This window comes from Nelumbo lutea, chromosome 8 (assembly GCF_056320005.1).
Source record: "Nelumbo lutea isolate HS-2025 chromosome 8, American lotus-T2T, whole genome shotgun sequence".
NCBI lineage: Eukaryota > Viridiplantae > Streptophyta > Magnoliopsida > Proteales > Nelumbonaceae > Nelumbo > Nelumbo lutea.
Genome location: NC_142691.1, coordinates 12,160,271 through 12,186,849, shown reverse-complemented (window position 1 = coordinate 12,186,849; position 26,579 = coordinate 12,160,271). Strand labels below are relative to the sequence as shown.

General features: G+C 39.9%; 1 protein-coding gene across 4 annotated transcripts; it reads left to right on the top strand.

The window, feature by feature from the left end:
* On the top strand, window positions 1–26,124 carry LOC148842753 (nudix hydrolase 20, chloroplastic-like). 4 transcript variants are annotated; one of them, XM_088959155.1, is made up of 9 exons: window positions 1–380; window positions 521–585; window positions 1,213–1,396; window positions 7,359–7,439; window positions 20,629–20,754; window positions 23,702–23,781; window positions 23,984–24,099; window positions 25,357–25,477; window positions 25,686–26,124. In XM_088959155.1, exons 1-9 carry the CDS (start codon window positions 93–95, stop codon window positions 25,753–25,755), a joined length of 1,131 nt encoding a protein of 376 aa, XP_088815281.1. In that variant the 5' UTR covers window positions 1–92; the 3' UTR covers window positions 25,756–26,124. The 4 variants fall into 4 exon arrangements, with proteins under 4 accessions (XP_088815281.1, XP_088815280.1, XP_088815277.1 ...); XM_088959151.1 differs by having other exon boundaries at window positions 93–380; window positions 25,339–25,477; XM_088959154.1 differs by lacking the exon at window positions 20,629–20,754 and having other exon boundaries at window positions 7–380.
* The last annotated feature ends 455 nt before the right edge of the window (window positions 26,125–26,579 follow it).

The window sequence follows — 26,579 nt, the reverse complement described above, 5'->3', positions numbered from 1 at the left end:
ATACAGAATGAAGGTTGTTTGGCCCATTTCAGTAAAAGATTGCAGCTGCCAGTTCGACACAGACTCAACCACTCAGTATTCTGTGGTGCACAATGCAGACAACTTCGGAGCTCATGGCCTGTAATCCTTTCCTCTCCCATCGAATCTCGATCTCTTTTTCCTCATTATGCAAAACTCTCTCTCCTCTCCTTCGAACAAGTATCTCATTTCCGACACGTTCGCCCCAGTTCAATCCGATAAGGTTTTATTCCCGTTCTATGATGGCGAATAGCTTCAGCTGGGACGACGTTTTCCGAATTTCACAAGCTGACAATGACTTGGATGATTCTTCAGACCTTCAAGGATTCTTCGAAAGGGTCAAAGCTTGTAATCGAGGATGTGTAAGTACTATCTCTCTTTTCATTGTTTGATTGTGTAGGTCGTTTGTATTTCTGCTATGAAATTGTTTTCTATTGTTGAAGGAGAGTGAATTCTGACAGTTGAATGTCGAATTTGTCGTTTTGTCCATATCTACTTACAGGAAAAGAAATCCGAATTCATCCCTTTTGTTATTGAGGAACAAATCGTTGGATATATCCACAATAGGTATGCACTTGCATCCTTTTGGATTCAATAAACTGAATCTGGGCTTTGTTTTACCAAAAAAAATCTGGGCTTTGTAGTTTACCAATTGGTGTTCTTTAATAAATTCATTACATTATTGATTTACCACCTAAATATCATATATCAGTATTGCCTTTCACTTGGTGTCTATTATAGTTTTCTTCATACTTCCCTTGGTTCATTTTCTCATCTACTTAAACAGTTAAATCAAAGTGCTTAAATAGCATTTTCTTTCCATGCTTTCAATTTCAACCCATTCCAAGTGTCAATGTGTAAACGGAATTAGCTAGATTTGAGTTATCCTTGTCAGCAGCTCAAGTGACATGTGTTTTGCCTGGAAAAGTCATACATAGTTCCCTCTCTTTTACGGCTTCTAAAGAAATCTGAAATTTTCTTTTGTCTAAGGAAATTCCATTGAACATTGTTGTCTTTGGGGAGGGCTAAGAGAGTTTGCCTCTCTCCTTGGATGCTGTAATTGTTGATCCTTTCTTTAATAAAGTTTCTGTTATTGATCGAAAAAAAAAATCCATTCAACATTCTTTTGGCCACCAGAGTTTGGATATATCATGGATACACCTCTTCACGATATGATCATTTGATTGTGTGCAGCTTTGCAAACCACCTTAGGGAGTTCCACAATGTGTTTGACTTTCTAGAAGATAAATCCTATAGCAGTCACTTTGGTGGCTATATCACTCTAAACCCATCACTTAAGTCATCAGAGGATAGGACAGAAGCAGTTGCAGGTGTAATTAACTGCTTGGGAGGACTAATTCCAGGTACACGGAATGAGGTATGCTGTAAGGCTTGAGTGTTACTTGTAATTGATGTTAGTGGGACAGTTTCAGTTACTAGTTCTTTCTTTCTTTCTTTCTTTTCCTATTGTTTTTATTCTAGGATATGCCGCCAGGGGCATACTTGTATTTTGCCTTTTTATAAAGATTAATATAAATAGAAAACTGGCGGCTGCCAGTACTGAGTTTTTTGCCTTTCCTTTCTATCATCCGTACCTCTCTCTCTCTCTCTCTCAATCATCACAAGAAACTACATGGTATCAGAGCAGAATTTCTGGGCTGGAGAAGACCTATGATCCTAGCATCAGTCTTTCTGAAGGGGATTGGATGTGACTACTTTTGTTTCAGAAGGAAAAGGAGGAAAAAACCTGGCGGCGGCTTGTGTTTCTTAATTCTCTTTGGCATCTGTGCTTGCAAAAACCCTAGTCAGTCCTGCGGTTGTACTTCTGAAAACCCTAGTGGCTCCATGCGACAGTTGCTGAAAACCCTAGCTGTGTCTGACCGTGGGATGGTGCTGGTCTGCTGAAACCCTAATCAAAGGAGGGTGTTGATGGTGCAATGAAACCCTACCAGGTTCTGATCTAGTGTTGAACATGTGTGTTTTAGTTTTAGTTTCTCTCAGTCTCCTTTATCCAATGGTGCATAGAGCTTAGGCCTTGATTATATGATTACTAGTTTGAATAATTGGATGGTTAGAGTGGGAGAACCACATTCAGACTGACAGTAATGTCTGTATTGGTGGTGCTGAACCGATGACTGGACACTTTATTGTTTTGTTTGGACGTTGTAGTGACTGATCTCTCATTCTCAGCAATAGTTCTTGTGCTCTCTGCAATATTGAATAGCTTGTTGCTCACATCCTAGGAGTAAACCCTGAGTTGCCACATTCCAGTTGTGGCGGCTGTGCTGTTAGGTGGCTTTTGGACTGGTTGGTTGTAATTTTCAATGGAAAGTCAGGAACTGACCTCACTGGGAAACACCTCAACCCGTAACATAGCAGGTATGGGAGGTGAAACCATGGTCTTTCCCATGCCAATCACCCCCTTGAATGGTCTGAACTACCTGGAGTGGGATAAGAGTGTAAAACTCTATGTAACAGCAAGGGATAAGGCCGGTTACATCAATGGAAGGGTGAAAAAACCTAAGGGTGATACAGCTGAACATGATAGGTGGGACCAAGAAAACAGTATGGTGATGTCTTGGCTCCTTGCAGCTATGGAACTTGATGTGAAAGAATTTTATGTGGGTAGACACCGCCAGTGAGATCTGGGAACAGGCCAGAAGTACCTACTCTGAGCAAAGGCATTGTGCCAAGATTTACCAACTACAAGCTGAGTCCTCCACTTGTAAACAGGGAAACCGTAGCTTGTCCTCATATTATTCGGCTCTTAGCTCCATATGGAAGGAGTTGGACCATTATCAGGCCATAGAGTGGAAGCACGATGATGATGCTAAGGCCTACAGGAAACTGATCTCTCAGCAACGAGTGTTTGCCTTCTTGTTAGGGATGAACCCTGTATATGAACCATTAAGGGTGCAGATTCTAGGAAGCAAGGAATTGCCTACGGTATACGAAGTATACTCCCTCGTCCAATCTGAAGAAAGCAGGCGGAGTGTGATGGTTACAGCCGAGGGGAAGCAAAAAGTTGCCTTGGCTGCGGTGAATAACATCCCAACAGGGAAGAAAGGTGATCCTAAGAAGGCAGATGATAAAGATAAACTCTTTTGTACCCACTATAGAAGGTCATGACATACACGTGACACCTGTTGGGACATCCACGGGAAACCCAAGTGGGCAGCAAAGAATCAAGAATAGGGTAAAGGTCACGTGAAAAGAACGAGTGCAGCACATGTGGCAACCCAAGACACTCAGGTTGCCGGTAGTACCCGGGACTCTCCTAATAAACCTGACCCCACGGAGGATATAATGAATTCATTCACGGAGCATCTGGAATCTTATGGTAGGGCATTGTAGCAATTGGATAGCTCAATCACTGGTACTCCCTCTACCTCCTTTGCATCCACTTCAGGTAATGTGGCTTTTGCATTCCATGTCACTCCCACAGATTCCCCTTGGATTATTGACTCAGGGGCCTCAAATCACATGACCGGTAAGGAAGGGATAGAGTGAGACTTGTAGATGGCTCCTTCTCTTCCATTGCAGATCAAGGATCGATATCCCTTCCCCATGGCCTTAACCTGAATTGTGTTTTGTATGTCCCTCAACTTCTCATAAATTTGCTTTCAATTAGTAGCATTACAAGTTCTTTAAACTGTATTGTAACATTTTTTGCTGATTCATGTGTTTTTCAGGACCTAACTTCTAGGAGGACGATTGGTAGAGGGATCCTGGTGGACGGTCTCTACATTCTCGACAACAAAGTTGGTCTTTATGTGTCATCCTCAGAGTCACATAGTCAGTCAAATAAGAGACAAATTTTGTTGTGGCACAGTCGTTTAGGTCATGTTTCTTTTGAAGTAATAAAATGTTTGTTTCCACTTTTATTTAAGTCGTGTTCAGTGTTAGATTTCATGTGTCAAACGTGTCAGTTGAGTAAACAATGTAGAACAACTTTTCATTCCAGCAATAAAAGATCAAATGTTCCTTTTCATATTGTGTATTCTGATGTATGGGGGCCTACAAATGTAACCTCTGAGGGTGGATATCGGTATTTTATTACACTGATTGATGATTACTCTCGCTATACATGGGTAATCCCTATGTGTAGCAAAGACGAGGTTCCAAAGATAGTGCAAGACTTCTAGAGGATGGTGTTTACACAGTTCCATGTTGAAATACAGATCTTCCAATCCGATAATGCGAAGGAATACTTCCATGGGGAGCTAAATGAGTTCTTCGCCTCCCATGGGTCTATTCATAGAAGCTCATGTGCCAGAACACCACAGCAAAATGGGGTTGCAGAAAGAAAAAATAGGCACCTCCTTGAGATAACCCGCGTGATGATGTTTCACATGAATGCCCCAAAAAAGTTTTGGGTGGATGCTATATTTACAGCTGTGTATGTCATCAATTTCATGCCCTCTAGAGTGTTAAATTACATGGCTCCTCATCAGTTACTGTACCCTCAGTCACCTTTATTTTCCATCCCCATGAGAGTCTTTGGTTGTCGGGCCTTTGTCCACGATTTGTCTCCATCCAGAGGTAAGTTAGACCCTCGGTCTAGTCCTTGTGTCTTCCTGGGGTACCCATCCTCTCAAAAGGGGTATTGGTGTTTTGATCCAGTTAGTCGTAAATATTTTGTGTCTATGGATGTGTCATTCTTTGAGTTGAAGCCATTATTCCCTCCTTCTCCTCAGGGGGAGAGCCGTAACGTGGAAGAGGAGAAGCAGGTTTAGGTGTCCCTTCCTTCTATTCCGGACCTCACTCCCTTCTGTGTCTTCCAGCGTACTCGTCGGAGAGATCAACAATGTGATAGAAATGTGGAGCAGCCAACCACTGAGCAACTGACATCATCAGAATCCCAGGAGGTAAGTCCAACCCCTAACCTTTCTCCCATTGTGGACGACCTAGACATCCCTATTGCTCAACGAAAGGGAGTCAGGTCGTGCACTACCGAACACCCCATTACCCACTTTGTTTTCTACGACCACATCTCTCCCTTGTACCGGGCCTTCCTATCAGTAGTTGACCGTGTCCCTGTTCCCAAGAATGTTGTAGAAGCCTTAAAATTCCGAGTGGATAGATGCCATGAAGGAGGAGATTGATGCCCTCCACAAAAATCAGACTTGGGAATTGGTGGGTCCTCCAGAGGGGAAAGAACCCGTGGGGTGTAGATGGGTGTTCACAGTTAAGCACAAGGCAGATGGAACGGTTGAAAGGTACAAAGCAAGACTAGTAGCCAAAGGGTACACACAGGTATATGGAGTTGACTATGATGAGACTTTTGCTCCGGTGGCTAAGATGAACTCGATTAGGGTTCTCCTATCCTTAGCTGCTAATTTTGATTGGGAATTGCATCAACTGGACATAAGAATGCCTTCCTGAATGGTGACTTGGAAGAAGAAGTATACATGGTTCAACCTCCTGAATTCTCTGCCAAGGGAAGTGAAAACAAGGTGTGCTAGCTACGGAAGTCTCTCTACGGCTTAAAACAGTCTCCCAGAGCCTGGTTCAGTAAGTTACACATGGCAGTTCAAGAAATGGGGTTCCAACAGTGCTAGTCTGATCGTACACTTTTTGTGAAGAGATGTCAGGAGCAGGTTGTCATATTGATAGTGTATGTAGACGATATCATCATTACAGGGAGCTGGAGTTCAGAGATACAGAAATTGAAACAATTCCTTGCATCCAAATTTGAAGTGAAAGATCTAGGACTCCTAAAGTATTTACTTGGGATCGAAGTTGCCCGTTCAATAAGGGGTATCTTTGTCTCTCAAAGGAAATACACCCTTGATCTATTACGGGATACAGGTAAGTTAGGTGCAAGGCCGACATACACTCCTATGGATGCGGACCACAAGCTAGGTGACTGTATTGGTGAACCTCTGAAAGATGTAAAGCAGTTCCAAAGGTTAGTGGGAAAGCTGATTTATCTGTCCATGACCCGTCCAGATATTGCCTATTCAGTTGGAGTTTTGAGCCAATTTATGCACTCTCCTAAGAAGCCACACATGGAGGCAGCAGAGAGAGTCCTTAGATACCTGAAGAAACATCCAAGAACAGACCTACTATTCAGTAAACACAATCACCTGAAGGTGGAAGTCTTTACATATGCTGATTGGGCAAGAGTAGTGGACGATAGAAAGTCCACTAGTGGGTATTGCACATTTGTGGGAGGAAATATGGTGACCTAGAAGAGCAAGAAGCAAAGTGTGGTAGCAAAATCAAGTGCAGAAGCTGAGTATAGAGCTATGGCACATGGGGTGGCTGAAGTCCTTTGGCTAAAGAACCTCCTAGGTGAGCTTGGAGTTGCTATTCATAATCCTATGTCTCTTTATTGTGACAACAAGGCTGCAATAAACATTGCCAACAACCCGGTCCTATATGAGAGGACTAAGCATATTGAGGTGGATAAGCACTTCATAAGAGAGAAACTGGAAAAAAGGGAAATTTGTATCCCTTATGTCAACACCAAGGAACAACTTGCTGATGTCCTCACAAAAGGACTTCCGTGTTGGAGGCACAATGAGCTATGTGACAAGCTGGGCATGATAGACATCTTCAGCCCAACTTCAGGGGGAGTGTTGTAAGGCTTGAGTGTTACTTGTAATTGATGTTAGTGGGACAGTTTTAGTTACTAGTTCTTTCTTTCTTTCTTTCTTTCTTTCTTTTCCTATTGTTTTTATTCTAGGATATGCCGCCAGGGGCATACTTGTATTTTTGCCTTTTTATAAAGATTAATATAAATAGAAAACTGGCAGCTGCCAGTACTGAGTTTTTTGCCTTTCCTTTCTATCATCCGTATCTCTCTCTCTCTCAATCATCACAAGAAACTACAAGGTACATATTGCGATTACTAAAATGTAATTCTCATGATTGTTGATTTTTCTAATGATACAAGTAGACTATATTCTATTGGAAGATAAATAACCTAACATTTGCATCTAATAATCTAATGCTTGTAGTCTTTTTATTTGAGAGATGTGCGTAGTTGTCTGCTTATGGTGAAATCTCCATCCATGTGAAATAAGTATAATTGAAAATTTCTAAAATCTAGCTCATTGAGTTTGAAATCCATGTGTTGTTCATTTCATGACCTTTCTAATTGCTAATTTCTAAACAAATAAGCAATTTGTTGTCCATCTTTCAGCCAACGTGAATGTGAAGGGTTTTCCGTTTTCAGTGAAGTTTGCATCTGTGGTTCCAATTATAATATATCTGAAATTTTCTCAGATCCAGTTCTATGGGCTTGTAATTCATGTCTTGTATTTCAGAAAATATTGTGAGTTTGTATTCCATGTCCTGCATCTCACTAACTAGTGTACATTGATTCTAATCAGCTATACCCTGTCACATCATCGTTTGGGAAGCCAGAATTTTTTTCGTTAGAACGTGCAGCTGCTCCCTACTTTGGCATAAAGGTTAGTTAAGTAAACACTATTCATAACATGATAGCACTTTACATTTTAAGTCAATGCAATTTCTTATAATTACATTTTTTAAGTCAGTACAAGGTGTACAGAATATATTGTTTGAGTATTGAAACTCCATTTTCAAACCCAAAACTTAGTGGGGTTTAGAGTTTCTGCTATATAAAAATATTTTCTTCACTCCCTTATTATCTAAGTCATTGGCCACAGAATTCCATTCTCTTGGAATCCATTTGACTATGTTGGGGATAATCTCAGATTATATCTTATCTCATTGAGGTGGTGAGCTAATTTCCAATGGCCTTAACAAGCTCTATTTGCATATTTGATGACAATGACTCAAAAGGGACTGCATCCTTTTATCAATCCTGCACCCAGTCAACAAAGCCATAACTTCAACTTTGACTGCACCAGTATCTCCAATGAGGTCACTATAGAACCAGTATCTCCAATCCCAGAGAACTTCCACCAAATTGCAAAATTAGCCATCTATTTGGGATTGGTAAGGGAGGGTCTTTTGATTGAGGGGTTCCGCAGTGATGATTGAAGGTCCTCATTTGGGTTTCTTTGGTTAGTATCAAGGGAGATGCCTTTAAACTCCATGGTGTTCAAAATCTAAGACTGAGATGGGTAAGCTATTTTGTCCTAAGGGCTTCAAGGGATGCCACATGCCTCTCCTTCAAATATCTGATTGTTCCTCTTCTCCTATACCCCCCATAGGGTTGCATGCCTGATTGATTTCCACTACAGTCTACCCTGAGAGCAAAGACGAACTGACCTCCACTGATGTACGAAATCCACGATGCTGCCCAAAGACATCCACTCCATTAATGTTAAAATCAAGGGAAAAGTGACAAAGTTTGATGGTTTCAGGACAGTAAAGCAGCAACTGTGGAGTTGTGTCCTCATCTTTCAATCACATGATATGGGCCTGTGAGGAAACAAGGCCGGTGGCTTGTTCTTTCATTTCTTTAATAGCCTGTCATAAGTGTTGATCCATCTTCTTGCCACCTCCAATGAAAGAAGCATCCTCTTGGTGGAATAAAAGGGAGGCTTAGAAGGGAAGACCTAGAATTTGGAGTTTGAAATGTCTTTCCTTGTTAAAGAAGTTTGGTGTAAGCCTATCCAACCAAGGGTTGGGAGTTTTTGTTGGGAAACTTTCCTGGAAAGAATCAACATAAGTGATTTGCTTCAAAGAAAGAGACCTAAAAGTTGTTTATCTCCTCATTGATGTGTTCTCTGTAAGTCTAATGGTGAGACTGGTTACCACTTATTAATCTCCTGCCAATTTGCTAAAAGTATTTGGGAATGGTTTATTTCTTTGTTTGGATGTAGGCGAATCCCTCATTAAATGTGCAAAGCTTATTTGCTTCTTCTTCCTTCAGCTGGCCAACAAAAAGAGTAAGGATAATGTGGAGGTGTGTAAGGGCTGCTGTCTAATGGACTATATGGGAAGAAAGAAACTCAAGAATTTTTTTTTTCAGACAAGGAAAGAAGCCTACAAAATATTCTAGAAGTGATTTACATGGCGTGACTAAGCACTGAGCAGGGCAGCATGGCAGTCAAGAACCTTACAAAGTGCCAGACAAAGCAAAAGCAGATTGTATAACCTGGAGCACCATAACTGGACCCACTGGATGACCTGGATTATGAGATACTCTCTAGGATATTACACCCTTCAGTACAAGGCGATCAAAATGGCATGAATACACATGGGTAACTAGTGCCACTGTCACAGTGTTGGTGCCTGCAGAATCTGAGCATTGTTGAGCAGTATAACTAAAGATACTAAGAAAAACCACACCACACTCTACCATATGATTCAATACTACTTATATTTTGGGAATTTATTCGTAAGATCCCCTTTTTGATAGGCTGAACTCAAGGCCAAATCTTGATAATGGTTTGAACCCAACCCCAAGTCCCCAAGCTACTTGTACTAAAAAACAAGCAAGCTTGATTCATAGTCACATTATAGAAATCTTATGTAGTGTTCCCATATACATCCTAAGATTACTTTAATAGTATGGTCGGATTTCCTAGAGAAGTTCTTAATACTGGACAAGTTATAGTTAGAGGAATGAACTTGAATGACATGTGCTATCTGCATTTAGGTACAAAAGACAACAAATCATTTGTTCCTATATGATAGGTCCTTCAGGACATACTTCTTTGAGCTCCAACTTCCAAAATGAAAAGGGAGATAACAAATAAGAAATAGAAAACATTATAGAGATCTTTTGCTATTAAGGCCATGTCATAGATTTGTATTTGAAGAAATAGTTGCATATTCAATGGTTTCCTAATCAAGAAGAGGTGATCCAAAGAAAAGCAATTGGATTGGTCTGCTCTTTGCCATCCAGGGGTGGATTCAAGCCGAGCCGAGCCGAATCCTTGGCTATTTGAGATCGGCTCGCTGAAATTGTGTTAGGCTCGAGCTTGAGCTCGAGCTCGATTCGAGGTAGAGACTTGAGCTCGAGCTCGAGTCGATTCAAAGCTTGCAAGTTCAAGCTCGGCTCAGCTCAAGCTCGACCGAAAGCCAAGTTTTTTTTTTTTTTCTAAAAAATAAAACTATACATTATTTTACATACAAAACATTAAGGAAGACAAGCTTAGAAGGGATCCAAAGAGCAAAAGAATTGGATATTAGGAGATTGATTCTTGAAGGAGATTTGGAGATAGTAGTAAGTTGGTTAAAGGAAGACAAGCCTGGTTTGTGGAAATACAACAATGAAAGGAAAAAATTTTAATGGTTGGCAAAGGATATTGAAGTTAAGTACAACTAGGTTAAAAGAACTGCAAATGCCTTTGCTGACAAGCTAGCTAAGCAAGGGGTGTATAGGGCTTCTTTCTAATTCTATTTTTTTGCTTGTGGGGGAGTGAAGACAGTTTACCTCCCTTTGTTTGATTGTAATACCTCGTAATTAATTCCAATGAATTATTGATAAAAATTATTTATTATTGTACATATAAAAATATTTTTATTTTACATACAAAAAATAAGAATTATAAAAATTATTTACTATTATACAAAAAATAAAAATATTATATACAAAATATTATTATATATAATAAAAATTATTTATTATATATATATTTATATATGTATATGTATGCATAAAATAAAAAATTATTTATTTATTATACTAGGCTTGATTAGGCTCGCAAGCCTAACGAGTCGAGCTTCACTAAACTTGAGCTCGGTTCGATTAGAAAATGAGCCTATATATCAGGCTCAAACTCGGCTCGAAGCTCAATTTAAACTGAGCTGAGCTGAGCTCGAATAGCTCGTGAGAAGCTCGGCTCGTGGCCACCCCTATTGCCATCTGTACAGAAAGAATTCAGGGAAATCCTGCTCTGTCGACCCTATTCTCTAGTGCTCTCACACTCACAAAGAATGACTAACTGTTTTGTCCATATGCTATATTAGCATTATTGTCATTTGGGAGTTCCCTACTTTTCCTGATCCTCTTCTGACCTCTCTTCTGCCTCAATCTTTTTTAATAATCAATAGTTATAATTTGTTAATGATTAAAAAGAAGATGGCAACAAGATATAGCATAAACTAGAAATGCACCCATTAACAAGGGCCAACCTACATAGAAGCAACCAAAACTAAAATCCAAATACAAAAGGGGCAAAAATAGGATTAACTAGGAATGGGAACAGGGTGGGGCGGGGACGGGGAGCCTCTCCCCATTCCCGTCCCCGCAAAAATCCCCATCCCCGTCCCCGTCCCCGTCCCTGTCCCTGCTAACGGGGACAAGGTTATCCCCATCCCCGTCCCTACAAAAATCCCCATCTCCGTCCCTGTCCCTGTCCCTGTCCCCGCTGACGGGGACAAGGTTATCCCCATCCCCGTCCCCACGGGGATCCTCATTCCCTGTGATTTTTTATAATGTTTTGTTTTTGTTTCTTATTTTATTTAAAAAAATAAAAATAAAATAATTAACATTTACATTTGTAGTAGAAAATAGTCAAACATATTCAACCATATTTTTAAAAATATTAATATGTAGACGTATGTGTACATATATACATATATAACGTATGCATACATATATACATATATATTAGTGGGGATCCCACGGAGTGGAGATTGGAGTCCCCGCAGGGCGGGGAGTGCTCTCCCTGTCCCCGCCCTGTCCCCTGTAACGGGGATGAAAATTTCCCCATTCCTCCCTGCAGGGGAAAAATCAACCCCATCCCTGCCCCATTCAGGGCGGATCCCCATGGGGATCGGGGAAATGGGGAAAATTGCCACCCCTAGGATTAACTTTGGCAATTTAGAAGGTTGGGTTTTGCCTCATGTATGGACAGAATTCTTGTGAAAGGGACTCCACCATGGTCATAGCATGGATACAAGCCATATCACAAGGTTCATGGGCAATGGTCTCTTTGGGGAAGATGAATCATTTGCTTGACATAATCCAGGCTGAGTTATTCATTTAGCCAAGAAGGTCAATACTAATGTTGGTCTCTAGCTCTTGGTTATTTAGGGCCTTGGGAAGGGTGGACTGAATTCTGGCTTAACCTTTGGCATTTTTTTGACTCAGACCTGAACCCATGTTCTCATGCTTGTCAGCCCTTGATTTACCATTTTTTTATCAGTAAGCATGGATTTTATTTAACTTTCAGATTAGAAATAGTTTATACAACTTAGTGATGGGAGTGATGATCCCATTTGAACCCTCTTTTCTTCCCTCATTACAGTGCAGCCCAAAATAATTGCTGTCTCAATGCCCCTTGTTTTGCTAGATAATCATCTAGCCCATTTGCACTCCTTTGATCCCATTTGAATTCAGCCTCAACCTCCTTTGCAATCTTTTCCACTTCCTTAATCACATGTTTAAACATCCATGGGGTATGGCTGCTGTTTGTAGCCTAGGAAATGACTACTTTTGAGTCTCCTTCCACTTCAATATGCTTGCATCCCATCTGTTTAGCTAGCTTCAAACCTTGTAGTAGTGCCAAGAGTTCAGCCTTCAACGAGTTCCCTGTTCCAATCGGTCCTAAGAACATGGCCAATATCCTCCTTTCAGAATTTCTGAATTCTCCTCCTATGCCTGATAGTCTTGGGTTTCCAATGGAGCTCCCATTAAAGTTCAGTTTCACTTTATTGCCTCCTAGTGGTTTCCACTCCATCTTATCTTGTCTCTCACTCTTGATGACTGTGCTACTTCAGACCAGTTTCTTAGAATATCTGCGATTGAAAAGACTTGAAAGCTTTCTAAGGATTTCACCCAATGAGCTACTTTCACCTTGATGCTATCAATCACTTCCTCTACTATTTTGATTTTTTCCAAGAAGATCTTGTTATTCCTTTCTTCTTACTGCACCCAACATATTGTTGCCTTTGTTGCTTTCCACATTACCATCCCTCTTTTCTTTCGTCTTAAGAGTCATAGTTAAAGAGTCTTGCCACATCTTGAAAGGGAACCCACCTGCAACCAAAGAGAGTATGAAAGAAATCCCAAATTCGAAGCACAAAAGAACAAGATATCATTAAGTGAGGTAGAGTCTGACCACTTTCCTTACACAAAGAGCACACATGAGGAGAAAGGCATGTGTATGGCCTTCTTCTCTGCAACATATCACAAGTGTTTACCTTGCCAAGGAATAATTCCCAATAAAAGGCTTGAATCTTCAGGGGGATAAGCTTGCACCAGATTTCTTTCACGGGGAAATCCCCAGCTAGACGGTGGGGGGAAGCAAGTACTTTGAAGAAAGAAGAGCAAGAGAAGAGGCCATCTGAAGAACCTACCCAAATTCTAGAGTCTTTCAGCGACGAGTCCAAGTGAATTTGCCCTAAGAGCAAGGATTAAAGTATCGCCATCGAGTATCGTATCAAACAACTCGGATACGGATATGCTTTGGAAACGCATGGATATGGACGAAAAATATGAAAATGCATGGATACGCTAGGAAAATACATACAAATTCTGTAAATACAATAATATCATTAAATTTAATATCAAAATAATGACAAATAGTATATAAATACATAGGAAATGTATATTTTAGTGATATATATGAAGAAATATATTATAATTAATATATCAAGATGCATAGATATCATATGATTTTATTTATAATGCATCAATCAAGAGTCCAAGGCACTAAACATATGCACCTATTATATTTTAATTATTATATAAATTATTTTTATTTTACTTTTTTAATTTTTAACATTAACAAAAAGTTAACTAAATATTAAATTCTCAAATACAAATTAAAATATTAATTAATAATTTATAAAAATCTAATCTTAACTTAAAGTATATCAAATTTGTTAAAATTTATAATAAACATATCATATAAAAATTCATAATTTTTAATTACTAAAATAATTATTCCTTTATTAATATTTTATTTATATAATTTTTCTAATATGAAAAATAATTTTTTGAAATAAATGTAGATTAATGGATTTGATAAATTCAATTTAATGTTATATTCTTAAATATTTTATAAACAATATTTTTCTTTTTTATAAATAATAAATATATTGTTATTACTTATTAATATAAATTAAAATATTAAATAACAATTTGTAAAAATATATACAAAATTTTAATATACATATCATTTGCAAATTTATAAATTTTAAGTATTAAAATAATTATTCTATTCTTAATATTTTATTTGTAGAATTTATGGTGCAAGGCTTTGGGCGCACTCTGGTGATCCAAGTTCGAATCATAATGCCTGTAGTTTTTTATAGAGAAACATTGCATATTGATGTGTATCGGCCGATACGGTGCAATATGGGCCGATATGCATCTGTATCGCTATGATACATACGACTCACGGGATATGCTTCTGTTCATAGCGTATCTCATATTTCCATAGGCCGATAATGATACGATACGCCCCCGTATCGGGTGTATCGTGTTGATATTTAAATCCTTGCCTAAGAGGTCTAGTAACCGAATTAGAGATTCACACTCATTTTCCCTTAGTCCCCTTCTGAAGCCCAAGTTCCAATTCACGCCATTTGGACATGGTGTTCCCAAAATGGATATTCAGCCTTTGATTTACCATTGCACTAAACAATGTCTCATATTCAGCCAAGGCCCAAAATTGGGAGGTCAGTGGACCTTGGTAGCCAGCTGAACGAGCTGTTCACCCTGGCTGTTAAGTCCCTAGCCTCTCTTATATGATGTCTCAATGGTTAATGGCCAACTGAGTATTCTGTCATCCATCCAGTGATGAGCTAAGAACTGTCTTCCACCTTCACTCTCAAAATCCAGAGAGCACAAATCTAAAACCATATATAAGAGCCATGATCTCAGCATGCACGGAGTTGTCCTAGCCATTTGGGCTGGAGAAGACCATGATTATATTGACATGCCCAACCCTAAAAGCACCACCAACTCCAGAGCATCTTGGGTCTGAAGGGATGAGAGATCCATCGTATGGACGCCCAAAATTGCGGAATAAGGTGGGCGAATTTCAAAATTTTTTCTCTCCCTTCAATTGGGAATCGCATTCCCTATTTAGAAAATCATATTTTCAAGGATCAATCTTGAACCATAAACTGAACCAGATCTGAACAAAAGTAGTGGGAGAGAATTATACCTGATACGGAGAAGTAATATCTCCCAGTGGAGGTGTTCACGCCCAAGGAAGGATCTAAAGACTGCTCCCACTGAAGATGGCGCAGTGCAGGATGGAGCAGAATCAACAATGTTCTTTTCCAAGAACTTGTTCCTTCGCAAGAAACAGTAGGATGGCACGTGAGCATAGCTTCCTATCAGTCATTTCACAAAGAACTGATATCAAGATCAAATCTTGACTTCTCCCACAACTGGAGATCGAACTGGCAAGGTAGGCAGCAAGAAGGAGGCGGCAAGAAAGAATTCTGCAAGGTTGCTTAATTCTTCCTTCTGTGATTTCAGCTCTGAAGATGATGTGAATATGTGTCTTCTAAAGGCTACCGCCCCTTCCTTCTTTTGTAACCCTAAAGGATCAGCTCCTAATCCAATTAGGAGTTGCTGATCCAAATCATATTTGGATCAGACATCCCTTTAGGTGATAAAGATAAACCCTTATCTTATCTGCAGATTAGATCAGCCTTCTCCCAATCTCATTAGGAGGTTTCTAGATCTGAATCACATTCAGATCTGGGCTCTCTGAGTGGATAGGGTTAAGACCCTATCCTATCTGCTAATCCATCTCAGAATTCGCCCCATATTTAACTCATTAAATTAGCCCAGTTCGAAATGGGCTTAAGGCCCATTAAGGTTATGTGCTCACTTAGTCTTCCTATCTGCTGCCCAGTTGGGCTTCCTTGTATGGCGTGGGGCCCAAGCATTGATCTATACATCAGCCACATGGGTTCGACCCAACCTTTGTTACAAGGCCTGGCCGAATACACAGTTGTGGACAGTGCACCCCCTGAAACCCATCAAATGGGCTCTATGGGCCCAACACTTACCCTAAGTGGTCCCTGGGCCAAGCCACCTTGTAACACCCAGGGATTGTGGGCAAATGCAATATTAGCCCATCGGGTATTATCCTCAATGGTCTTACACTTAACCTCTCAGCCAATAATGATCAAACACTACCCGACAAGAGAGGACTTCTCCCTCGGCTGCAAGGAACAGTGTTGCACTCTCTGCTTATATGGATCCCGAGAATTAAAACCTTTTGCAAACATTTTAGAAACCATAATATATATTTTTATATCTCATATAAAATATACTTTGCAAAACAAATCTCAACAATTGAAATCGGCCGCCGGCAGTCTTGGTTTCCATTAGTGAGAGTGCATCCCCGATCATTACCTTTGTTCGACAAAGGGGCTGATCCTGTCACTATGATCACCCACTTAGATGAATTCTCAGACTGTCCCAACATACCCAGGTTTTGACCCCCACTAAGGATCTCACTGATTGGTACATCAAAGACAACCCAATCTGACACCTAGTGCAGTATCATAATCGAGTTTAGGGATCGGGTGTAACTTTCCAATTTTGCCCATTAATCTCCAAGGTCCAGGGCAATACTGGAAATTTGGTCCGGTTCAAAGATTCAATTGATCCTACACTGCATGTGCCTAGGGTCTCACCCTGGCAGCTGAGACAAGCTACCCCAACCGACTTGGTGGCATATCAGTGTCAACCTTATCAGGATAGGTCTCCCCAGACCGACCCACTGGCTGTGAACATTCTAAACTAACACGAGTCTCATTAAGTGTCCAGTTTAAGGGTATTACACAGAAACATACCAAGGGAACATGAATCAAATATGTACTTTTATTCATTTACAATAAACTCATGATGTACATCATTCTGATTGAAGCTAAGGGCATACAAAACTGTCCAACAGGGTCCTCCAGGGAGCATCCATTGAAGTCAAGCTTTGCAGCTCATTAGGATGATGGTAACCTGTTTGCAAACCCTAGAGCTTGCAATAAGCCTACCAACTTCTGACAACCTGGCTAGTCAAGATCTCATTGAACTAGTCCCTCGTCAAGTTGCAGAGTGCCACTTGAGATCAGATCTGAGATGTTGTCATCATTCTGTCTTTTACTAGAAAAAAAATTCCAAGCATATGTTCCTATCGTATGCTCCAAAACATTGAATGTTATCTATCTACAAAAAAAAAAAAAAAAAAAAAAAAAAACAGTGAATGTTATCATGCATCTACACATGATTTCTCCTTCCTAGTGGAATGAAGAGAAGAAAGCAGGACTAAACAGGGTAGGGATTATCTCCCTTAAGTTCCTTTAAGTCAAGTAAGCCACATAGTCTTCCCAGCTGTGAAGCACCTCTTTCTATTTCCATTGCTGAATATACCCTTTGCCCATATTGTATTCCTATATCTGGTCTACAATTTGAAGATTTCAGTGGAGGCCATTGGATCTTTCTTCCTCCATTTCCATTTTAGTTGGTATTTGATTATTCTCTTTTCTGATGCTGTTTCTTCTTTGCACTTTCTTTCCATACCAATATGTGTGTGGGTGTGTGTGTGTGTGTGTGTAGATAGATAGTCCTAGAATCATGTTTTGATGATAGGAAATCATGCAAAACTAATTTGGAGCTTATTCCTTGTCTGTTTGGAAGTTTGGAAAGAAGGAACAGAAGAATTTTCAAGGGGAGATCAAGGAGCTGGTATGACCCAGAAATTTGACACGCAGTTCACAGACTTACAGTAGCGTTCACACACTCCAACATCAACAAAAGAGACTAGTATTCATTCAGCAAAAAACATTAACAGTTGGTTGGTTCTTCGAGAGACCGCCGGCTCTCCCAAACACTCACAATATTCTTTACTAAAAAAAAACATGTCGCCCCCCATCCCCCAAAGCCCCTTCTTATACTCTTATGATAGCATAACTGACTCCCTCTATAAATGCCCAGCTGGCCTAGTTATAAATGCCCAAAAACTCTTCTTATTCATAACTGACATAGCTATAAATGCCCCATGTCTAATCATGCTGCCTTTTCTTTCTCCTAGCATACGTAAGGTTAACTGGGGGCCTATCATTACCCGCCGCCCAAAGTTTAACCTTGTCCTCAAGGTTAAAATGAGGAAATTGGTCTCGAATTAAGTCCAAAGGCTCCCAAGAATCTTCAAAATCAGGCAGGTCCTGCCAATGAATAAGCACTTCCAACCAGTAACTCCATGCATAGTGGATGGACGCACTCCGCGCAAGGCAGCAGGATATCGGAGCTTTGCAACTCTTCCAGTCTCTGAATAAAATTCCTTCTTTCTTTGAAAGCTAGACCTTTTCAATCTCTTGACTACTACCCTTGTTCCATCATGAAAAAACCCACTATATGGGCCACCAGTCTTGGCATTTCCAACAAGACGGTTACCTTCACTGAAATTCTATGTAATTGGCCTCAGTTCCTCATTGCTGAAGACTTTCCCTGATGGGGTAACTGATGCAGATGTTGATGGATTAGATGCTTTGCGAGACCTTCTGTGTCTCTTGCTCTTCCTGTATGCAAACAACCAAATTACAACAGCCAAAGTTGTGCAAAGGATCATCCCACTAACAGTTGCAAGGATGACAAGATACTCCTTGTGGCGGCGCAGGTGGTAGCATTTGTTCTCTATATCAAGCATACAAATGAACTCATGAGAGTTGTTGCATCTCTCACCCACAAGGGTTGGCTGGCCATTAGTCACCGATGTACAGGTATTGATTTGATTAATGCCTTTGCATGATGAATTGGAGCAATTGGAGTGAAATGGTGCCCCAGGGGAGATGGACTCATTCCAATGTGTTGCATTGTCAGACCATTTCCAACTAAAACCACCTGTAGAATTGAAGCCTCTTCCTCCAACCCAGCAGCCTCTTGTTGTATTAGTGCAGAGTTTTCCAGCAAAACTTAGTTCCTTGGCTGATGTCAGTGTTGCCAAGTGCCCATTGTAATCCCTACATCGGGACTCTGATTCATCCCAATAACTAGAGTTTTCTATCAGCCCAAAACACTTGCTCTTATTTGGACTGATTACCGGAAGGTCTCGTAAGGGAGTGGAGAGCACCTCGAATTGGCGACGATATTCCTTAACAGTAGAAGACTGATGTAATGAGAAGAGCTGCTCCTGTAAATTCCCCTCCTGAGTCGATCGAAAACGTTCAAGGAGGAGCTCTTTGAATTCTGTCCAACCACGAAAAGGTCGCCAACCATCTTCCCAGTAATACCACGCCAATGCATCGCCCTCTAAACAGACAACTGCAGCTCGCAGACGCTCTGCTGGAAGCAAGCCATTCTCAAAATAGCGCTCCGCGCGAAAAATCCAGCCGTCAGGATTTTCCCCATCAAAGATAGGTAACTCCAACTTCCGAGGAAGTGAATCAGAAGTATGTTCTGGGACTGACATTGAAGAAGACGTCGGGAAAGCTGCACTCTTCCCTTTGTCAGCCGCACGACTCGGTGCGACTAAAGGAGAAGCAATGCCAGTTGTAGACAAAGGAGCTGAATAGGCCTGTTGCTGAAGCAACAAATCAAAACGTCTCACCAGATCTTGAACGCCTCTTTCCAGAGATTGTACCGAGTTCTTCGAAAGTCCAGCAGCTACCTTATCTGGATCGAGTCATTGAAACTCATTGCGTAAGCCATCCATCTCCAAATGAAATACAGAATGCAGAGAAGACAGGTGTTCTTCGAAACCCTCAACCTGCGACGCCACTTCCTTAGCTGTCACCATGGCCGAGGAAAGACGTGCTCTGATACCACTGGTATGACCCAGAAATTTGACATGCAGTTCACAGACTTACAGCAGCGTTCACACACTCGAACATCAACAAAAGAGACTAGTATTCATTCAGCAGAAAACATTAACAGTTGGTCGGTTCTTCGAGAGACCGCCGGCTCTTCCAAACACACACAATATTCTTTACTCAATAAAAAAACATGTCGCCCCCCATCCCCCAAAGCCCCTTCTTATACTCTTCTGATAGCATAACTGACTCCCTCTATAAATGCCCAAAAACTCTTCTTATTCATAACTGACATAGCTATAAATGCCCCAAGACTCTTCCTATTCCCTTCTGACCTCCTCCATAAATGCGCCATGTCTAATCATGCTGCCTTTTCTTTCTCCTAGCATACGTAAGGTTAACTGGGGGCCTATCAGGAGCAAAGAGAAAATTGCTTAAGAAATCAGCAACAAGATCCTGGATTGGGTTCTACCTTTACCTGAACTTTTAGGGATTTCTAAAGAAGAATTTGGAGTGGGATTTTGGTCAATCACAGAACTGGATGGTGGTGGGAGTTGATTTGTATTCTGTTTGGTTTGTGTTGGTTTTTCCTTTCCTTCTGGGTGATCTCTCATTTCCATGCTTGACTGTAAGATCTTTTTTCCTTAAAATCATGCGACAATTCTTGAAAAATTAGGAACCATATGCTTGTTAGTTCCCAAGGGAAAACCACTAAATGAAGCATTTTGTTGAAAAGATTAAAGGTATATATTTGTGTGCTTGTTTACCTCCAAATTTATTAATTGGCACATGCCATCCTTATTTTGGGATGTAGATTTTGTGCTCATGGTAAATTAGGTGCTTTACTTTTCTTGTGAATCACATGTTGCATCTTAGGGTCAAGGTCAACAAGATTTATTCTTTTGCTTCTTTCAGGTTTCAGGGATTGATTCATGTGATGTCTGTAAAAATTTGTTTTCTGTATTTCTTATATTTTATATGTTTCTTTTTTGGTATTAGGTTTATGGCATCCATATGAATGGCTATGTCAATAAGGATGGAAAGAAGTTTCTGTGGATAGGAAAGAGAAGTGAAGTGAAGCCAACTTTTCCCGGGATGCTTGACCATCTTGTTGCTGGTGGACTGGTCTGGAAAAAAAATTATTTTGATTTTTTCATGTTACCAGGACTAGTTCACTCCCACTTATTATATTGTAATCAAAATTTTTATTGTTGTTTTCATTTTGCTACACTTACTATTTTGTGTAACTTCAATAAATATAGAAACTTCCTATAGTATTTGTGGCTAGAGTGGAGAAATACGATGCAAACATAGCTTTTGAGTGGAGATAGATATGGTCTTACTGGTTTCACCAAGATCAGGACCCAAGGGATCTCTCTGTTAATCTGTTTCCAACACACTGGGGGGTGCGCTACAGAAGTTTGAGATTGATTTTGATTAGTTTTTTTTGGGCCAAGTTAGGGCCAGTCTGATGGAACTCATGATTGAGGAGGCAGAAGGCAGGATCAGATGTCTATAACAAGCCACACCACTCCTTACCTTGAAACACTTGAACCTGCAACTTTATTTGTCTTTTGGTTGTAATGCCTAGTTACTCATTATAGAGAAGGCAAATTGCAGGAGCATTTAGAATACTCACAAGGTCCACCAGTTTCTCCATGGAACACTTAAATCTGCTACTTACTGAATGGAGAGGAAGAAAGTCCTTATCCAGAGAATCCCGTGGTCTGGAACCTGAATGTGTATATCTCTGAAGAAACGAATAGTCATTGCAAGGTTAGATTTGTGTTTTTCCATCTTGTTAGAGTACACAAAACAGGGATATTTTGGTCATTTGGGTTTATCTATTTGAGAGTGAAAGGTCTATTTTATTTAAGTTTAAGTTATGTGTCCCATCACTTATGTGGGACAATATGGTCTTTCTTGTAACTATGTTATTGGAGACAAATACAAGTGGGTCGACTAGAGAGAGGACTGATTTTCCTTTACTGGCCAAACCCTTCTTCTTCTTCTCCTCCTCTTCTTCTTCTTCTTCTTCTTCTTCTTCTCCTTCTTCTCTACTATAACTTAGGACTAAATAAGGTTTTCACATGGTATCAGAGCCTTGAGAGAAGGATGACGAAGTCTGCAGTGCCATTGAAGAGGAGTAAGAGATGATTGAAAAGCTACTGGAGGGCCACCACCATCAAGGTAATACAATCCACTTGCCTCATGCCCTCCACCAATCTTCATCCCCGTCTTGAGATCCTGAAACACACAAGAAGAGGGATAAAAGGTTATGGAACAATTAAGTGACTTGGTTAATCTACTAACAGACATAAGGTTAAAGGGGAACTTGGGGAGATATAAAACAGATGATAAAGACAAGGAGAGATCAACATCACCAACACCACAGATGGGAGATGTAGAACCATTAGCAAGAGTAACTCTTTGAGATGCGGAGGACCGAGAAAGATAAGAAAATACATTAGGAGTCCTAGACATATGGTTTGAGAGAGAAGAATGCTCTACAGACTCAATAGATGTCCTCCTAAGACAGGCAAAAACTTCTTCAAGTGAGGGAAGAGCAAAGCCCCCCAGTATTTGTGCTCGGACAAGCTCATATTCAGCCTTCAAACCTACTAGAAACCTTGTCACATCAAGTTGCTCACGCTGTTGTTGCTGAATCTGAACATCCTATGTCAGAGGATGATACCCATTGAGCTCATTTCGGATATTCCTTAGACTTACATAGTATTCCTCCAAGCTTTGACTGCCTTGCTTCAGATTAAAGTACTCTTGGTACAACTAATACACCCTAGTTGTATTGTCTTGCCCGGAATATAGTTTCTTAGCATGATCCCAGATTTCTTTAGCTGTATCTAGGAACATAAAATTCACGCTAATTTTTTGTTCTATGTTGTCCTCATGTCCTGTTTTCTCATCAATCGGATGCCCATGTCCATCCTTGGAAGTCAAGTTGAGTGTTGATGCAGGTGAAGAGTTTGATGATCCTGGAAGATACAGGAGGTTGGTGGGAACGTTGATTTATTTGACTATTACCCGACCAGATATAGCATTTGCTGTATGGTGAGTCAGTTTATGCAACATCCTCAGATTCCTCATTGGGAAGTGGTTCTAAGGATTGTTAGGTGCCTGAAGGGTGCTCCAGGTCGTGGTTTGCTATACCAAAGTGGAGGGACTCTTGAAATAGTAGGGTATACAAATGTTGATTAGGCTGGTTCTATATCAGACAGGAGATCAACTACAGGGTATTGTACCTTCTTTGGTGGCAATCTTGTAACTTGGAAGAGCAAGAAACAAACGGTGGTGGCAAGTAGTGCAGAAGCTGAGTACAGAGCTATGGCTCATACCACATGTGAACTAGTATGGTTGAAGAACTTGCTACAAGAGATGGGATTCTCGGTTGACAAACCCATGAGACTATACTGTGATAACCAAGCTGCTGTTCACATCTCTTCCAACCCAGTCTTCCATGAGATAACCAAGCATATTGAGGTCGATTGTCACTTTGTGAGAGAGAAAGTGATAAGTGGAGTGGTAACCACATCTCACGTGAGCTTAGGAAATCAGTGGGCATATCTCTTTACAAAGGGATTGTCTTGGGGCAGAGTAGATTATATTTGTGACAAGCTAGGACTATATGACATATACTCTCTAGCTTGAGGGGGAGTGTTAGAGTACACAAAACAGGGGTATTTTGGTCATTTGGGTTTATCTATTTGAGAGTGAAAGGTTTGTTTTATTTAAGTTTAAGTTATGTGTCCCACCACTTATGAGGGACAATATGGTCTTTCTTGTAACTATGTTATTGGAGATAAATACAAGTGGGTCGACTAGAGAGAAGACTGATTTTCCTCTACTGGCCAAACCCTTTTCTTCTTCTTCTTCTTCTTTACTGTAACCTAGGACTAAATAAGGTTTTCACACATCTAACCAATATGTGGGTTGCAGATGCTGATCTGAGCAATCTGCTTATTGTGTTGATGAAGGTTTTTACTTATTTGAGCATATTTGCATTCAAATTACCACCATTTTCTTGAGGTTTATGTTATCTGCATGGTAAATGCAGCCCCATGGGATCACATGTAAAGAGAATATTCTGAAGGAATGTGAAGAAGAAGCAGGAATACCTAGATCCATTTCCAATAGGTAGAGTATAATTTCCAAGTTACTATTTCATTCATTTTTCCTTCTTGAAATTCAAATTGACTATTAAAGAACCCAAAAGGTGGACTTTAATTTTAAAAGTTGGAACTTTATTGATATCTGATTATCCATTACTTTATTTTAATATGTTTATTTTCATTTCATGCATAATTGGGATGATGTGTATGTAATGCTTGTGTTGCAGAGCTGTCCCAGTTGGTGTTGTTTCATACATGGATATCAATGGTTATGGTTTCAAAAGAGATGTCCTTTTCTGCTATGATTTAGAACTTCCTGATGAATTCATTCCAACAAATCAAGGTAAGTAATTTTAATCGATGCTCTTCTTTCCCCATACTATGAAGGCGGCACCCCCCCCCCCCCTAAAAAAAAAAAGAAAGATAATTAATTAATTAAAGTAGGAGGTCCAATCCATTAGGTGGATTAAACAAAAAAAGAGCAAAAAGTTTTAAGCCCATTGGGATAAGGTTTCCTTCTATAGCACATTATAAATTTTCATGGACCACCGGTGTTGAGTTTTAACAGCAGGGAACAAGAAAGAGGCCCAAGCAGCATTTAAATGACCAAAACCAGAAAAATATATGCCATATTACAGTAGTTGTTAGCTTTATTGTTACATCCTTGGGCCTGGCCTAGTACCTCCCCTCCATAGCAGTTCGGGCCTTTTAATCCCACTTCTTGCAAGGGAATCAAGTAAGGAAATAGCCACTCTGGGAACCCACCTGAAAGAACTATTCAAGTAAGTAGCCGATGCTTTATCTTCACTAATAAGAAGTCCAAAGGCTTGATCTCCATCAACATCGAAAGTCTCAGTTAATCACTACAATATCACCTTCAACCAGTGTTTTAGAAGTGCAAAGGCCTTCTAGTGCGCAAGGCATAAGGTGCAAAGCAAGTCATGTGCCTTTTTGAAGCAATACACAAATTTTTGAAAAATTAAAAAAATTAATAAAAATAAGTAATACATAAAAAATGCCAACCTGAATTTTAAAAGAAATTAAATGTTCTAGAAAGCCTAGTGGCTCAAAATAAAATTCATAAGCATAACATATAAAACATATTCAAAGTGAAAATGTGGAAGTGAAAGAAAACATATGCGGATCCTATTAAAGTGCTTCAACCACTCAACAATTCAAGCATGTGAATGCACTAAAGGTAATTTAGAAGTTGATAAACTATAAAGGTGTAAGACACATAATAATCTCCAAAAAAAGAACGAAAAAGACATTTAAAAAGGGTGTGCACCTTGGCTGAGGTGCAAGGTGCACCATGTGCATGCCTTTTGAAAGGGGCTGCACCTAGGTTTAGGATAGATGCATGCCTTAAAATGTGCCTTGCCAATGCGCCTAAGCCTTTTAGAACACTGGTTCCAGCCTGAAGAAAAGCCAATATTTAACCCTAGAAGAAAAGCAAGCAGCTCAGCCCTTGAGGAATTGCCTTCTCCCACTGGACCAGAATGGAAACTTCAGAATATTTTGGTTTCAGACTCAGTTTTTCTCTTTTTTTTTTTGTTAACTTTTTCTCAATAAGATATTTCAGTTCAACTCAATGTTACAGATGGAGAGGTGGAAAGCTTCAAGTTGGTTCCTGTCACACATGTCATGAACATCATCCGGAGGGTGGAACTTTTCAAGCCAAACTGCTCTCTTGTCATCACTGATTTTCTGTTTCGACACGGGTATGAGCTTTCCTATTTTCCCAATCACTTGTTGCATATTATCATTTCAATCAAAAGAAGATATCCAAAAATAAAGTTCTCCACTTCTCCCTAACCACCTTTTTAGATAACATGTTGAAGGGAAAGTATGTATAGTTTTGGCAGAAACCAGTTCATGAAAAGTTCTTATTATCTTATTTTATTTTATTTTATGTATTAATGCATGCAGATACATCAGTCCTGAAAACGATGGCTATTTACAGCTGCTACAGAGCTTGAGGAGTGGAGATTGCTCCTAAATCTACTCTTTTTCTTTTGTAGTCATTTGTTAGTCCCTGTTTTCTTGGTATTTTTCTTGTAGTCATGATTCGGAAGAGGATTCTGCGTAATAAATTTTCAATATGCTTGGCCAACATGAAGCCTTTTCCAGCCTCTTTCTAGAGTTTTGCAACATTTCCCAAATAATCTGTACTCCTAAAGGTAATTGCATGACTTATCATAGGTAATGAAGTGCGTTTTTCTTTGAACTTTGAAAAAAAAATCCAACTCAAATTTTGTTATGAACCACCCTCAATGAGGTTGAACATGGAAAGCTGCAAACTTTGGAAGCTTTTCCACATGTGAGTTTTTCTTTCTAAACAAAGTACATGTACTTATATTTGGTGGCATGATTATGTGCAAAAGCGAAGTGTTTCTGGTTTTTATTTTTCTTTTTCTTAACCGTTACTTTTTATATGAATGGAAAAAAAAACGTCTAGGTATATACCCAAATCTGCCACCTTGAGGGCGTAGAATTTTAATGTTAATGATGGGTGGGTCCAACACATTACATGTTGGAAGGTAGTTGAACATGCTGGGTTGTTATGCCATCTATTAAAATTTTACATGAAACGGGGATTCTGCTTCTGGAGCTGCTTTCCATCTGATCCTGTAAGTATAAAATGAAGGCCCATAACTTGGGAAATTTTGGGTTAACAAGTTGCTCCAATTTTGACTGTGATAAGGGTGGGGTCTGCCAAGCGCCCAAGGTTCAAAATATCGACACACCCGATACGCCGGGCATACCGGACGGATTGATACCTTTTTTTTATGTTTTATTTATTTATTTTTTCGGAGCAGGTTC

Bases quoted from the DNA above. Each gene is read 5' to 3' on its own strand.
- LOC148842753 (XM_088959151.1), top strand. From the start codon at position 93: ATGCAGACAACTTCGGAGCTCATGGCCTGTAATCCTTTCCTCTCCCAT. The intron at 23,782-23,983 runs GTAGAGTATAAT...CTTGTGTTGCAG, and splicing joins CCTAGATCCATTTCCAATAG to AGCTGTCCCAGTTGGTGTTG. The intron at 25,478-25,685 runs GTATGAGCTTTC...TAATGCATGCAG, and splicing joins GATTTTCTGTTTCGACACGG to ATACATCAGTCCTGAAAACG.